The sequence below is a fragment of the Aedes albopictus genome, chromosome 2, assembly GCF_035046485.1.
Source record: "Aedes albopictus strain Foshan chromosome 2, AalbF5, whole genome shotgun sequence".
Classification (NCBI taxonomy): Eukaryota; Metazoa; Arthropoda; class Insecta; order Diptera; family Culicidae; genus Aedes; species Aedes albopictus.
The window spans coordinates 146,491,780-146,508,670 of NC_085137.1; the positions used below are offsets into that span (position 1 = coordinate 146,491,780).

General features: G+C 42.1%; 2 protein-coding genes across 2 annotated transcripts in view; one reads left to right on the forward strand and one right to left on the reverse strand.

Annotated features, from left to right (window-relative positions):
* The window catches only part of LOC109429119 (mediator of RNA polymerase II transcription subunit 16), a 72,674-nt gene that overhangs the window by 27,309 nt on the left and 28,474 nt on the right, over positions 1–16,891 (reverse strand). The gene's annotated exons all lie outside the window — the stretch shown is intronic.
* Positions 766–2,944, forward strand: LOC109421056 (aldo-keto reductase family 1 member D1). Its single transcript, XM_019695544.3, has 2 exons — positions 766–1,882; positions 1,947–2,944. Exons 1-2 carry the CDS (start codon positions 1,160–1,162, stop codon positions 2,130–2,132), a joined length of 909 nt encoding a protein of 302 aa, XP_019551089.2. The 5' UTR covers positions 766–1,159; the 3' UTR covers positions 2,133–2,944.

Below are 16,891 nucleotides of genomic sequence, written 5' to 3' on the forward strand. Positions count from 1 at the left end.
GCAGAATGGACACCCCCATGGGGCAATATGGACACCATGAGACTTTTACGAATTTCGTACATTATTTACACTTATAAAGTCATTTCACTACAAAACAACTATTATGGATGAATAATACGCCGAAGTAGTTCATTTTTGTTCAGTTAATTTAAATTCAGGTTATTTTAGATAAAGCTTCATTTTTGTCGGCATGTACAGCTGTGCCTAGAACAACTATTTTCCACTGCTTTCGTTTTTTGACCAATTTGTTTCACCCTATGTCTACTATAGTGAACATTTAACCGGAAATGTACTGAAATGGAAGAATTTGGTTGGTTTGTGATTTAGCTTATATTTTTCCCTTGCCGCTTCTTTCAAAAAGGTGAGTGTCCATTTTGCCCCGGCAGCAGAAGATATTTCCAAACTTGATATTTGATATAATAAAGAAGAAAATATAAACATGTTAAGCATGTAGATACAGCAAAACTACTTGCATGTGTTCTAGAAATATCAGTTTTTAATCGACCTGCAATAAATTAATCACTAAATCTTATTTTAGATGGTGTGAAAATTATAATTTCCATGCACAAAAAACGGAGGACGCAACTTTTTCGTGTAAAATCAAGTATAATATTAATTTCGAATGTTTCTTTCCTGAAACGACGTTTTAGACAAATGGACTATATCCTCCATTCATTAAAAGTTCAAAAAAGTTCGCATATTTCAAAATATTGAGGGTGTCCATTCTGCCCCGGGTGTCCATAATGCCCCGCCTACCCCTAACTAACTATAAAATATTAGGCATCGAATTTATTACAAGAAACAAGTATTAGACAACAATTTAAAGACTTTTATCGAAATTAAAAAAAAAATGCTGAGAATGGATAAAAAAATTAAAACACATTTGATTTTACAATAAGTAGGTCTAAACATTTTTGTGCGCAATTGAATTTTCATTCTGCGTGTACATAATTTTCATATTTCTTAGCATAATCGACATTCCAATGTAAACGATATTTTTTGAACATTGTAAAATAAATCTTATTAGCAAGCAACATCTTGTTTGTTTTGTTTTGATCTGAATTGGAGGTTATGTATACCAGCCGAATGCAAGTCAAAAGCAAAACACGATTCGGCTTGCTCATATACATTTCGTGACAATTATAACTGGATTCGAAACATGTTGTCGCTCAACAATGGACAACCGATACCTCCGATCGGTCTCGGAACCTACAAAATCGCCGAAAGCGAAGGAGTCAAAGCGGCCATCAAAACAGCGCTAGACCTTGGCTACCGGCTGTTCGATACGGCATTCGTGTACAACAATGAACACCTACTGGGACAAGCGTTCCGCGAAGCGTTTTCGCAATCCGCCATCAAGCGGGAAGATATCTTCGTGGTGTCCAAGCTTGGTCCAACATTCCACCGGCCGGAAGTGGTCGAGCAGGGATGCAGGCGGTCGTTGGAACGGCTCGGATTGGATTATGTGGATTTGTACCTGATGCATACGCCGGTCGCCGCTAAAGATCCGGGCGATGGGAACGATCGTTCGGCGGTTGATGACGAAGTGACTCCACTGGAGACTTGGAAGGCATTGGAGGAATGTCAACGAAAGGGACTGGCCAGGTCGATTGGAGTATCCAATTTCAGCGAGGAACAGTTGAAAGAAATTATGATCGAAGGAAGCATAAAACCAGTGGTGAATCAGGTAGAATGTTCGCTCGGTTTTCACCAAGCAGATTTGCGGAAGTTTTGCAACAAGGAGGGAATTATAATTATGGCTTACAGTCCTCTGGGGAAACCGAAATCCGGGAAAAAACACCCATTCCTGGATTCGACTGACTTGCACAAGATTGCTGAAAAGTATGGAAGGAGCTCGGCTCAAATTTCGCTAAGATTTTTGGTGAGTTATTATGAATATATTGACTGTTGACATTTTATTTTTACAGAAATGATTTTAATTTCAGATCGAAATAGGGACTATTCCGATACCCAAGTCTTCGAAAGCGGAAAGGATGAAGGAGAATTTGGATGTCCTCAGTTTCAAACTGGAGGACGACGATGTGCGAGCGCTGGAAGCGCTGGTTGAACAGCAACGATCAATGCACTTAGATTGGCTGAAAGCTTCCAAGCACTATCCATTTAAAGTATAGTAATAAAGATAATGATTAATGTAATTGATGTGAATCTTTGTAAGCTAGTGATTGTTGATTATAAATTGATCCTCAATAAATAAGCACATATTTACGATTTCAATTTAACTCAAAACTCATTTCTTTGCCACCCCTGCCCTGTTTGTGGAGATCCTTGTAATACGATTCGAACAATTCGAGAATCTGACTTTGCTATGGATTTCTTCCGCTCGAGCCATCAGCTTCAATCTCTTTTTTAATAAATTATTTTTTTTTTCTTAGATTAAGAGCTTGTCTCTTTGAGAAAGACTTCTAAAGAAAGTTAATCAAATAATGTCTCTGGTTTCGAAAAGTCGACCGTTTAATGGATATAAAGCAACGAGCTTGATGAGGATGCTTCATGCATCAAATATCTCGGAGCGTTTGGTACGGCATCGTATCTCCACTAGAGTGGGTCATCATTTATATGGAAAAATTAAAAACTCAATGGTATCCCATCAGATCAAAGCTTTTTTGATCCCATTTTAGGACCCAAATAAGTGTGCAAAATTTGGCCACGATCGGTTATGTCTACGTTTTGCGCATCGCGTTTGAAGTTTGTATGGGGTTTTACATAGGAAAACACACTTTTTTGCATTTCTCTCATAACAAGCTCGATTTTTTCTAAAACCGTGTAACCGATAAAGTGAAAACATAGCCTAGGGTGTCCTGAAAAACTTCGTCGAAGACCGTGAAGTTATCTGATGCTTATGAAAAAAAGTTATAGCGTTGACATTGCTTGGCGAAACAGCATGATTTTGTTGCTATTGTTATTCCTTTACATGTTAAAACATAAACACGTGCATGCTGTTCGTTGGTTATACCGTGTGCGCAAGGAGAATACATTTTACTAAGGTGGCGCAGATAAACATTGCAAACCACTGGTTGTCTCTTCCATTCTTCTGGTGTTCTTATGGAACTGAAATAGTGACGTCACTATTTTAGTTGCATAAGAACACCAGAAGAGTGGAAGAGACAACCAGTGGTTTGCAATGTTTATCTGCGCCACCTTAGTAAAATGTATTCTCCTTGCCGTGTGCGCACCTAACTTTGCGCAGGTCCAAACTTTGCGCATTCTTGTAAAATAATTAAAAAAATAACTAAATGTCAACATTTTCACCAGTTTAATCATTGCACTAGCATTGTGTAAACATAAACATTATTTGACGAAAATTATATTAACATAAAATCTTTGTTTATGTTGAATAATAAACAAAAAATACACAAAAACGTCAAAATTTGCCTCGCCTTAACACGGCTGCCAAGAAGTAACTCTACTTAAAATCAACATTTTCCTCGATAAAACTGTGCAACGATGATTAATTTTGCAGTTAATTGACAAAAAAGGTGATATTCTAGTAATATCAATCACAGTTCGTAATATTTTTTTCAATTTAACTAGTAAATAGTGGTGCGCAATGTTTGGAACCAATATTTGCACTGTGTTCCTAATTTTTGCGCACTTTCAGTAAATGCATGATGAACGTGAATACATGACTTATGAACCATTTAAATATTATGTAACAATTGTATTGACAATTTCAGGCCTGCCTCCACCAAATTTTGTATGGAAATTAGTAGAAAATTATATGAACCGTAGCACTACGGCAGGCACTCTTGGTCTGTCTACAATGTTACGTGATTTGTGAATAGTCCTTCATTTGACTTTTCCGGCGGTCAATGTTAGGGACGATTCAAATATGACGTCCACCATTTATTTTAAATTTTAGAACCCCCTCCTCCCCCGTGTTACCCTGTCACGCTTCCTAGTACCAATACCCGTAACGATCACTCCATTTATCAGGAAGCTTTCACCTTTGATCTCTACCCACTGGAAAACCCTTCATGAATTTTGGATTGTTCACAGGGTAGGTGCCTAGTACGAACCGCAGACGAATTCAAGAACTGCCGGAGGCCTCCGTTACCCCTGTCTCGTAGGACAAAGTATTTCAACAAAGATCAGTTAAGAGCACACTACCTGAATAACTTTCTTCTTCTTATTTCTGGCGAGCCGACACCGTTCGGCATCAGCTCTAGTTTAACGTCCGCCTATTTCTGGTACTAAGCCTAAACACGGACGGTCAGGGAGACATCCACACACACCTGACACCCTACATATCGAACCCATCAACACATGGGCCGGGACCTACGGCTTTACTTCCTATCCGAGGGAAGGCGTGATCAGATATTTTTGTCTCAGAAATACCGACGGCGTCGACTAGGATTGAACCTAGACCTACTGGGGTGAGAGGCAACCACGCTTACCACTACACCACCGACGCCGCTCTGAATAACTTTAGTTCAATGGGGAAACATTAAATAATAGTATTTTTGATGATTTTTTCAAGCAATCTATAGCATTCGCAAAGTTAGGCACACCATGCGCAAAGTTAGGAACAATCGAAGATTTTGTGCGCAAAGTTAGGAACAAGGCAATGAAATAGTTTTTTCTATTTTAGGTATTTTTTGCAATTTGGCACTATAAAACTCATTTTATACTTGCCGTTTCAATATCCTAACGGTCTACTTTTCCGTACTATCCAAACAAATGCATTATGGTTCATAATGCATCTCATTTGGGTAACATTATGAATCATAATGCATTTGTTTGATTGACAACCTGTGTTACCACAGTAAAAACTTGAAAAACTGTGATGGTTATAGCACGGCTTGCTTGATTCAGATTTCGTGTGGGAGCACGTGGTCGTTCCCATTCAACCACCGAGAAGCACAATGATATTGATGGAAATGATCATATTCTAGTGAATAGTTTTGATCATTGCAAAAAATGTTGTATGCAACTCGTTGCAAAACTCGATTTTTACAGCACTCTTCGTATTTATCCAACTCGGCAAGCCTCGTTGGATAAATGTACGACTCGTGCTGTAAAAATCATCATTTTGCAACTCGTTGCATAAATAACTATTTTGGTTCATATTATGATTTTTTAAATATTGCAAACTCAAAGAAGGGTCATTAGTCTATCGTATGAGCATGTTGTTCATGATATTATTTGTTTATTTGTATTTTTTATAACGATTAGAAATTTGATTTTTCTTAACTGCGCAAAGTTTGGTGCATGCACGGTACCTATTTTCACAAGCATCGGATCGCTTTGTGATCATCAACAAAGTTTTTCAGAACATCCTAGGCTATCATTTTACAGTATCGGTTAAAAAGTTTCAGACAAACTTTTTCAACTTATGGCTAAAATGCAAAAAGTATGTTTTCCCATACAAAATCCCATACAAATTTCAATTGCAATGCGCAAGTTGCACATATACTCAGGACCCGAAACGGAACCAAAAAAGCTTTGATCTGAGAAAACGGTTCCGATGACCCACACTAATCTCCACGCATCATTCCACCCCTGTGAGTCGAAGAATTTCAAATAATCATCTCTGGTGGAGCGGACCTGGTGTGATGGTTAGAACACTTGACTATCACGCCGAGGACCTGGGATCGAATCCCACTCCCGACAAACTCACGAAATGTGGGTTCTTCCTTCGGAAGGGAAGTACAGCGTGGGTCCCGAGATAAACTAGCCTAGGGCTAAAAATCTCGTTAATACAGATAAAAAAAAAATTATCATCTCTGCGGTAAACGCTAGGCAGTATTAAGGCCTAGCCGTTTTGACGCTTGCTTCACATTTTTTATATACTTCAAGCATCAATTGACAAGAAAAATAGTTAGGTCACACTTAACCCGATTATTTTCCAGAATACTTTCTTGTGTATGTGTTAGATTAGATTTGATTAGATTAGAAAGAAAATTGACAAACGTCACGATTTCCCACTTTAACAGTGCATCACAATTTCAGACGCACAAATCTCAAGAAGCAAGCTTCAAACAACAGTGCATTTTATTATTCTGTTCTTGCTCACTTAAAATATAAATCTCAGGTGCGCTAGTTTTGTTAACGATGAAATTTGTGCCCTCGAAATCGTGAGTAGGTGTCAAAATCGGCCATTTTGGGATTCTAACAAGTATGCCCTCATAGAGTTTTCCCCTTCCATGTTTTTATCCAAAAATAAATAAATAAGAAAAAAAACACGGATACGTTCAATGCTTCTAGTGAGCTTTTTAGCTCTTTTAAGTAAGTACGACACTAGATAACGGACTAGCATGCAACGCCCAGTTACACAGCCGAAAACTTTTCCCGACCGTGAATAATTGATTATTAAATACTAATCCAAAATCGAATGTTACCGCTCGAAAATCTCAATTCAAGTCTGTTCGTGATGTGCGATCTTTATCTTATTCTGTACAGGTTGGGTCCAGGGTCCAGTCTACTCATAACTCAAAATAAAACTCCCTGATTTTCCAAGGTTTTCCAGGGGAAATTTAAAAAGTTTATAATAAAAAGAAAAACAAATTTTCTGAAAACTTTTTTTCAAAAACTATACAATAATGTAACATAAAATTAAGTAAACAGATTTTTGAGAGTTGTTCCTGGGATTTCTCCCAGAGTTCCTTCCTGGGTTTACGCAGCAGTTGTTCACGAGACATTTGTTTGAGTACCACCCGATATTTATTGCAGGGGTTTTCCTATATGCTTCCAGAGTTTTTCGCTGGGTTCCTCTTAAAGATCCATCCAAAATTATTTGAAGTTCCTTCAGTGGTATTCCGGAATAGCTTTCCAACAGTACCGATAGATTTCAGGTATTTCTCTTGAATTTTCTAATGGAATTTCACCCGTACCTGCACCCAGGATTTCACGAAGTTTTTTTCAGAATTCCTTCTTGGATGTCCTTAATATTTCCTCTCGGGATTACTTTTAGAACTTTTTTTTAAGATACCTCATTTTATCTAAGTTTTTTTTTCAGAAATTCCGGTCGTGATTTCTTCAATAAGACTGTGCAAAGTTTCTCGCAAGATTTTGCTTGGATATTATAGGAATATTCTCATAAGTTGTATTCTTATAAGTTATCCCAGAAGACATTCTGTGGAAAACCCGTGCAAAAATACCTGCAAGAACTCTCGGAATATCTATCAAAGAAATCCCTAAAGAAAGTTTCCGGGACTCTGGGAAAAGTTGTGGGAATAATGCAGAGAAAATCTGTAAAAAAAAATCTAAGGTAGATCACTTCAATAAATCCAGTACAACTACATACGAGAAACAGCCTATCTCAGTAAGAAATCAGTGGGCGTCGTGGCCGTGCGGTTAACGGCGCCAGTCATCTAGGCGTATCGTAAGCTTCGGAGTGTGGGTTCGATTCCCACTCCAGTCGGTGAAAACTTTTCGTGGAACGAAAAATTCATCACTGGGCCACTGGGTGTTCTGTGTTGTTGTCCGTTGTCTAATGTATGTAATGTATTCAGTCTGTGCAGCCTTTGGCTGAAGACTTGTGAATTGTCTTTTTGAAATCACGGGAAGAATTCAATGAAAAATATCAGCAATAGCTCCAGCACGGAAAATAATGTTGTTGTAAAAACTACTATATCAATCTGGGTGTTAAGTGCCCCACGGATTGTATAACATTTCGCGGTAAACCGTTTCGCGGTAACCCATTTCGCGGTGTCCCATTTGGCGGTTTTACATTTCGCGGTTTGTACTAGTTTGCGGTATGTCATTCCGCGGTCTGTACCATTTTGCGGTACGTCATTTCGCGGTTTGGACCATTTCGCGGTTAATAATTTCGCGGTACGTACCATTTCACCTTTTTTTTCTTATAATTTATCAGTACAAATGAACCAACATGCATGGCACATAGAACGTGTACTGTTCCCAAAGAATACGTACCAATTGTTCAACTTGTGCCGAATGACCTTGAAACCAAAAGTGATTGTTCATGAGTACAGTACTATATACAATACACACACGTCTGATATTGTTGCAATAAGCATAGACCTTTTCAAGTGCAACATTTTTAAATGAACACAATGCGAAACTATAATTTGAGTGCGTTCGTTACATTTGCTATCAGTTAGCATTTGTTTGTCAGGCTAGTTAGACACATGTGATATGGAAAGCGAGGAGGAATTTTTTGGCTTTGACGATCAAGTGATAAAGGGTGATGGCTGCAAAATCGTGCCTTCAAATCGTGGAGGTTTGAAGCTGTCCTACGACGGATATATTTATTACCAGGATTCAGAGGTAAGGGCAATTTGAATTACGTTTTAAAAAATGAAAATATTGAAAAAAAAAACTTTGGTATAGACACCAGACTATTGGCTATGGGAGTGCGTGCGACGTCGCAAAAAAGATGCCACAGAAAAATGCAAGGCCCGAGCAAAAACAAGGATCGTTTCCGGAAAGCACACTGTTATTTCTTCAACCGAACACAATCATATGCCCGATCCTTTAGCCGTTGAAACTTGCCAATACAGGACGGCCTTGAAGCGTAAGGCACGTGAAGGTAACGAACGACCGGAAAAGATTATTCGTTTGGTTGCGGCCGAGTCACCGGTTGAGGTAAGTGACTAAAACGTGGATGTAGCAATAGACCATTCCCGTCTGACCTAACCCCCCTTTTTTGTATTTTTCTTCTAAAGACAATTGCTTGTGATGATTATTGCCGCCTTCGGATTTTTTTTCTATGCGCTCCTGAATTTCTTACAAATTTTCAAAAACCGAGAATTTCACCACTTTTTTAATTAAAAACCAGCATGCGAAGTAGTTTTTGGTTACCCTAACATGGTGATCTTTTTTTTCACCTCTCAGAAAATGAGAAACACCTGGGAGCCCTATTCAGAAATGTTTATTTACATTTGGTAACGTCAAACTGCGCAAACTGCATCGACTGGATCAGGACAAACTGCAATCGTTTCCATTATCAGCAGAACGGAAAGACCTGGTCTAGGTAAATATTGGCCAACAGGATCCAAACGACTCGGCGGCGAATACCTACATTCAATCTGACGACGGCAATGCGTCGTAGTTTTCGATGGAACTAACAGGTTTGTACTTTTTATACGGTTGATTAGCTGTAGTTTTGCTACACACATTTTTGTTTTGTTTCAGAAGAACGAAAAGTACGGCCTGCTGTAGTGTTTACACGATGTGGAGGGAGGATCAAGCGCACTGCCGTTGCGATGACTTATGCGGGGTGCATCGGTACGGTGGAAACAGGACAACGTCCAAGAGAAAACGGATGGCCAAATGCAGCAACCAAATTCGCTGATCGAAACTGCCTTTCTCAGACTGAACGAGATCTGCCAGGAGATTCCTTCATAAGCTACGAAGAAGTAGTTTCAGTCCTCGATCCGAATATCTCTTACAAATTACCTAGCATCTGGAAGCGGCAATCCTCCAAGAATATCCTCTCAACAATCCATTTGTTCTTCAATTTGCACACCCTTTCTGATGGATACGCTCCTTACTATAAGGGAGCGTCCATAAATTACGTCACGCAAAAATTGCCCATTTTCAACCCCCCCCCTCCCCCCTATGTCACACTTTTTGTATGAGACCTCTGAAATTTTTGTATGAGTTGTCACACTTTACTGAACCCCCCCTCCCCCCTAAAAGCGTGACGTAATTTATGGACGTTCCCTAAGGGGATGGATCGTGACGAATGTGTTCAGTCCAAGAAGGCTGAAAAGTCAGTCTCCGAGTCTATAGGATTGTGAGGATGAAGTGATTGGTTTGGTGGAACCGGACCGGAACGGTGAAAATCAACAACAGTAACAAGGTAGGATAGGAGGTGGGTCACGGATCTTGATAACTTTTAGAATGACTTATGTGGTGATAGGTCTGTAACCAATCTATGGTAAAGCTCTGTAAGCATACGAAGAGGAATAATAAATGTAGCTAATCAGTGAAGCGGCCTCGTGTTTGATCTAGCGTGCTTTCCCTATCACAAATTGGCGACAGGATTGGATTTTTTTTAACGTTTTTCGGTGATTATTTGTGCGTTAGTACCCAAGGAATAACTACGGTAAGTAATCACATCAATAAAAGTGATTATTGAAAAGAAAAGGCAAAATAAACATTCGGCATCAAACCGCAATGGGAGTGGAAAAAAGCTCACATCTCGATTCTTACCACGATTCATTTACAGGAGTGTGTGTGAGAGGTGGCCTGCGTCTAGAAAGCAGAGAGGAAAGCTCGATGAGAAAACCGCACCTCCGACCTCACCAGTGAGTTGCGCGTTGGTCTGTGTCTAGTAAACAGAAGAGTCCAAGTGATAAAGCTCTGTGTCTTGTAAACAGAAAGGTCCGCGTCACGATAGCGGTAGAAAAAAACAAGTGGTGGATACGGACACGGCGTCCGCCTAGAATTGGCTCTGTGTCAAGAGAACAGAAAGAACGTATAGTAGAAGCGGAATTTTTCGAGTCATATACGCTGCGGCTGGTAAGCAAAAAAAAAAGAGATTTGTTTTGTTGGGTGAACTAATTTGAAGGAGGGTAATTTCAGATCGGTGAGACAGGCTCGTGAGTCGACAGAATACTCACCCACGAGAGAAATACTGCTGTTTGCGATGGACGAAAACCGGTTGCTTTCTAAGCTACCTCCGTTTTCAGTCGTGGGAGTCCCCTTGACGGACCGCAGGAATAAATGGATTACGTGGAAGCGAGGGTTTGAAATCTGTCTGCGTGCTGCCAAAATAGAAGATGGAACCGAAAAGAAAGATATGCTTCTGGCGTGCGGGTCGTTTGAGCTCCAAGAGATATTTTTCAGCATACCGGGAGCAGACGTGGCTGCGGATGCTGAGAACGAGATTGATCCCTACATGGTGGCAATGAAAAAGTTGGACGACTATTTCGCCCCCCAACGTCACGAAGCCCACGAACGTTTCCTGTTTTGGTCGATGAAACCGGAGCCGGAAGAAACATTGGAAAAGTTCCTTATGCGGGTACAGGCTCATGGAACAAAATGCAACTTTGGAAGAACGGCGTCGGAGAGCTCTGGTATTGCGATTGTTGACAAGATGCTCCAATTCGTACCAAATCAATTGCGTGCGAAATTGCTTCAGGAGAAAGATCTCACCCTGGAGGAGCTTGTTAAGCAAGTAAATGCGTATGAAACGTCACGAGTAGCCAGTGATCAGATGAGCGGAAGAGGTGTTCAGATGCAACCAAGTAGGCCAATGATGGACAACGTGCAGTTTGTAGCGGCATCCTGCAAATTCTGTGCCCGATCGCACGGGCATCAGCCTTGCCCAGCTCGTGATAAGACATGTGCGAAATGCGGCAAGCGGGGTCACTTTGCCGTGGCTTGCTATTCTTCCCCAGTGTACGCATCATCAAGCAGACAAATGCACAGCAATAAACCAAGCAGAAACCCTTCTCTAAAACGACCATATGAAGCAACAGTTCCCGCTGGTTCTGGTCCAGTGGCGAAGAAGAAAGCCATGCAATTCGCTCGGAAGATACACGCCATCGAGGGCGAGAACGAAGAGGAGAATTTCGAACTGGTTGAGATGGTGACTTCCGGTAACGATTCAGATGAACTGATTTGGGCAAAAGTCGGCGGTGTGCTGATAGAAATGCAGATTGACTCGGGCGTCCAGTCTAACATCATTGACGACCGTACGTGGGAATCGATGACGAAGAACGGAGTCGGCATTATTGGAGATGTTCGGGAGTCGGATCGAAGGTATGAATTTAATTTTTATTTTGATTGGTTAGCAGATTTTCAGCCAGAAAATGCTGATTAATCTCCAGTTTTGTAGGTATTGGAACTTGTAAATAAGTAGGTTAATTTTCTATATAGGTTCAAAGCTTATGCTCAAGCAGATTGCCTGAAAGTAATCGCTATGTTTGATGCAGAAATAATCATCCCGGACGGGGACAAACAACTAAAAGCAATCTCACGGTTTTATGTCGTGGAAAACGGACCACAGCCACTTCTAGGTAAGACAACAGCGAAGCAATTAGGTGTTTTGCTTGTCGGATTACCCAGCCAGCGAGAATCGGTTCATCACGTAGAAGCTTGCCGGGCATTCCCTTGCATCCGTGGAGTGAAAATTCGTATCCCCATAGATAAGTCGGTAGAACCCGTTGCCCAGCGTCTCCGACGGTTGCCTTTACCGATGTTGGACAAGGTAGACGAGAAGTTAAATGAATTGCTTTCCAAGGACATCATCGAAAAGGTGTCTGAACCAAGCCGCTGGGTGTCACCGATGGTCATAGTGGTCAAAGACAGTGGAGATATCCGGCTCTGTATTGACATGCGTCAGTTGAACAGGGCAATACTCCGTGAGACACACCCGTTGCCAACGATTGAGGACATACGATGGAGGTTGAATGGGGCAAAGTATTTCTCCCGACTCGATATTAAGGATGCCTTTCATCAACTCCAGCTCGACGATGAGAGTAAGCATCTGACGACTTTCATAACCCACCGCGGACTTTTTCGATACAAGCGTCTAGTCTTCGGCATTTCGTGTGCACCGGAGATGTTCCAGAAGATTCTCGAACAGATTCTGGCAGATTGTGAGAACACGGTGAACTTTATCGATGATATTATTGTCACAGGTAGGTCTGAAGCAGAACATGACGCGGCTCTTCAGAAAGTTCTCAAGAAACTCGGTGAATACGGGATTCTTCTGAATCAAGCGAAGTGTGCTTTCAAGCTCGACGAAATTGAATTTATTGGCCAGCGGTTTAACCAAAGTGGGATGATACCTTCTAAAACGAAAATTGAAGCCATTCAAACGTTTCGTCCACCCATAAGCTGTGAAGAAGTTCGTAGTTTCCTAGGACTCGTAAACTACGTGGGATCCTTTATTCCGAACTTAGCGACGATTTCCTTTCCGCTCCGTGAACTAATCAAGAGTAACTCGACCTTCATCTGGGAACGGGATCAGGAACTTGCATTCAACGAACTCATCCGGCTGGTTGGCAATATTGAGACACTTACACTGTTGAAAATGCTTTGACATCCATGTGCACAACAGAACACGTGCTCGATGAACAAATTGAGATTTGAAATTATGAAAAGAAATCCACGTACTCCGGTGAGACTCGAACTCACGACTCCCAATTCGCTAGACGGGCGCTTCTATTCCTTCAAGCTACGGAGTCACTCGACTATCTCCGTCGCCAGCAGGCCTAGAACTGAACTCGATTCCACAATCGCACATGGTTATCTTCTTTTCACAATCCAAACCCCCTTCGGATGGGATTAGATGAACATCTAACACATTGTCTGTTGTGCACATGTATGTCAAAGCGAGAGAGGAAGTTATTTTTAATTGTCGAGAGCTTCGGGCACTGCCTCCCAATCACTTATTGGTATGGCAATTAGTGTGCAGTCGGACTCTCGACGGGTCGGTCCTCGGCCGACCGAATACGGTAAGGGTGACCGTATCACCTTACAAATGTCAATTTCTTGATTTTGCTTTGGCTGACCAAGCCATGTGGGAAATTACACTGTTGAAAATGCTTTGACATCCATGTGCACAACAGAACACGTGCTCGATGAACAAATTGAGATTTGAAATTATGAAAAGAAATCCACGTACTCCGGTGAGACTCGAACTCACGACTCCCAATTCGCTAGACGGGCGCTTCTATTCCTTCAAGCTACGGAGTCACTCGACTATCTCCGTCGCCAGCAGGCCTAGAACTGAACTCGATTCCACAATCGCACATGGTTATCTTCTTTTCACAATCCAAACCCCCTTCGGATGGGATTAGATGAACATCTAACACATTGTCTGTTGTGCACATGTATGTCAAAGCGAGAGAGGAAGTTATTTTTAATTGTCGAGAGCTTCGGGCACTGCCTCCCAATCACTTATTGGTATGGCAATTAGTGTGCAGTCGGACTCTCGACGGGTCGGTCCTCGGCCGACCGAATACGGTAAGGGTGACCGTAGCACCTTACAAATGTCAATTTCTTGATTTTGCTTTGGCTGACCAAGCCATGTGGGAAATTACACTGTTGAAAATGCTTTGACATCCATGTGCACAACAGAACACGTGCTCGATGAACAAATTGAGATTTGAAATTATGAAAAGAAATCCACGTACTCCGGTGAGACTCGAACTCACGACTCCCAATTCGCTAGACGGGCGCTTCTATTCCTTCAAGCTACGGAGTCACTCGACTATCTCCGTCGCCAGCAGGCCTAGAACTGAACTCGATTCCACAATCGCACATGGTTATCTTCTTTTCACAATCCAAACCCCCTTCGGATGGGATTAGATGAACATCTAACACATTGTCTGTTGTGCACATGTATGTCAAAGCGAGAGAGGAAGTTATTTTTAATTGGATTAGATAGTCGAGTGACTCCGTAGCTTGAAGGAATAGAAGCGCCCGTCTAGCGAATTGGGAGTCGTGAGTTCGAGTCTCACCGGAGTACGTGGATTTCTTTTCATAATTTCAAATCTCAATTTGTTCATCGAGCACGTGTTCTGTTGTGCACATGGATGTCAAAGCATTTTCAACAGTGTAATTTCCCACATGGCTTGGTCAGCCAAAGCAAAATCAAGAAATTGACATTTGTAAGGTGCTACGGTCACCCTTACCGTATTCGGTCGGCCGAGGACCGACCCGTCGAGAGTCCGACTGCACACTAATTGCCATACCAATAAGTGATTGGGAGGCAGTGCCCGAAGCTCTCGACAATTAAAAATAACTTCCTCTCTCGCTTTGACATACATGTGCACAACAGACAATGTGTTAGATGTTCATCTAATCCCATCCGAAGGGGGTTTGGATTGTGAAAAGAAGATAACCATGTGCGATTGTGGAATCGAGTTCAGTTCTAGGCCTGCTGGCGACGGAGATAGTCGAGTGACTCCGTAGCTTGAAGGAATAGAAGCGCCCGTCTAGCGAATTGGGAGTCGTGAGTTCGAGTCTCACCGGAGTACGTGGATTTCTTTTCATAATTTCAAATCTCAATTTGTTCATCGAGCACGTGTTCTGTTGTGCACATGGATGTCAAAGCATTTTCAACAGTGTAATTTCCCACATGGCTTGGTCAGCCAAAGCAAAATCAAGAAATTGACATTTGTAAGGTGCTACGGTCACCCTTACCGTATTCGGTCGGCCGAGGACCGACCCGTCGAGAGTCCGACTGCACACTAATTGCCATACCAATAAGTGATTGGGAGGCAGTGCCCGAAGCTCTCGACAATTAAAAATAACTTCCTCTCTCGCTTTGACATACATGTGCACAACAGACAATGTGTTAGATGTTCATCTAATCCCATCCGAAGGGGGTTTGGATTGTGAAAAGAAGATAACCATGTGCGATTGTGGAATCGAGTTCAGTTCTAGGCCTGCTGGCGACGGAGATAGTCGAGTGACTCCGTAGCTTGAAGGAATAGAAGCGCCCGTCTAGCGAATTGGGAGTCGTGAGTTCGAGTCTCACCGGAGTACGTGGATTTCTTTTCATAATTTCAAATCTCAATTTGTTCATCGAGCACGTGTTCTGTTGTGCACATGGATGTCAAAGCATTTTCAACAGTGTAATTTCCCACATGGCTTGGTCAGCCAAAGCAAAATCAAGAAATTGACATTTGTAAGGTGCTACGGTCACCCTTACCGTATTCGGTCGGCCGAGGACCGACCCGTCGAGAGTCCGACTGCACACTAATTGCCATACCAATAAGTGATTGGGAGGCAGTGCCCGAAGCTCTCGACAATTAAAAATAACTTCCTCTCTCGCTTTGACATACATGTGCACAACAGACAATGTGTTAGATGTTCATCTAATCCCATCCGAAGGGGGTTTGGATTGTGAAAAGAAGATAACCATGTGCGATTGTGGAATCGAGTTCAGTTCTAGGCCTGCTGGCGACGGAGATAGTCGAGTGACTCCGTAGCTTGAAGGAATAGAAGCGCCCGTCTAGCGAATTGGGAGTCGTGAGTTCGAGTCTCACCGGAGTACGTGGATTTCTTTTCATAATTTCAAATCTCAATTTGTTCATCGAGCACGTGTTCTGTTGTGCACATGGATGTCAAAGCATTTTCAACAGTGTAATTTCCCACATGGCTTGGTCAGCCAAAGCAAAATCAAGAAATTGACAATTGAGACACTTGCTCACTTCGATCCCCGACTTAAAACCAGGGTAGTGGCGGACGCGTCACCAGTGGGATTAGGGGCGGTGCTGCTTCAATTTCATGAAGGTCATCCCAAAGTCGTCGCTTATGCTAGCAAAAGCCTAACTAGTACGGAATGTAGATACGCGCAAACGGAAAAGGAATCCTTGGCCTTAGTTTGGGCTGTGGAGCGATTCCAGATTTATCTTTTCGGGATACGGTTTGAGCTTGAAACCGATCACAAACCCCTCGAATCGATCTTCACTCCGACTTCGTCTCCTTGTTTGCGTATTGAGCGCTGGGTCCTGCGGCTTCAAGCATTCAGCTATGACATCGTCTATCGTAAGGGAAAGTCTAATATTGCAGACCCTCTATCGCGTCTGTCTCATCCTGCAGAGATCGAAGAGTTCGATCCGGATTCCGATGTGTACATAAGAAATGTCGTGGAACATACAGCCGTCGACGTTCATGAAGTTGAGGTTGCTTCTTCGCACGATCCTGAAATACAAGCATTGAGGGAATGTTTAGAAAAGGGAATTTGGAACTACGCTAATGACCTGTTGAAACCTTATCAGGCGTTTCGATTGGAATTCGGCACAGTTGGAGATATGGTTGTTCGGGGTAGTAAGCTCGTTATACCTCAAAGCCTTAGGCAGAGACTGCTTGAACTGGGTCATGAAGGGCATCCCGGGCGAACAAAAATGCAACAACGTCTAAGAAGTACATGCTGGTGGCCAGGAATGGATGATTCAATTGTCCGGATGATCGATAAGTGCTCGGGATGTAGGTTGGTTAGCCA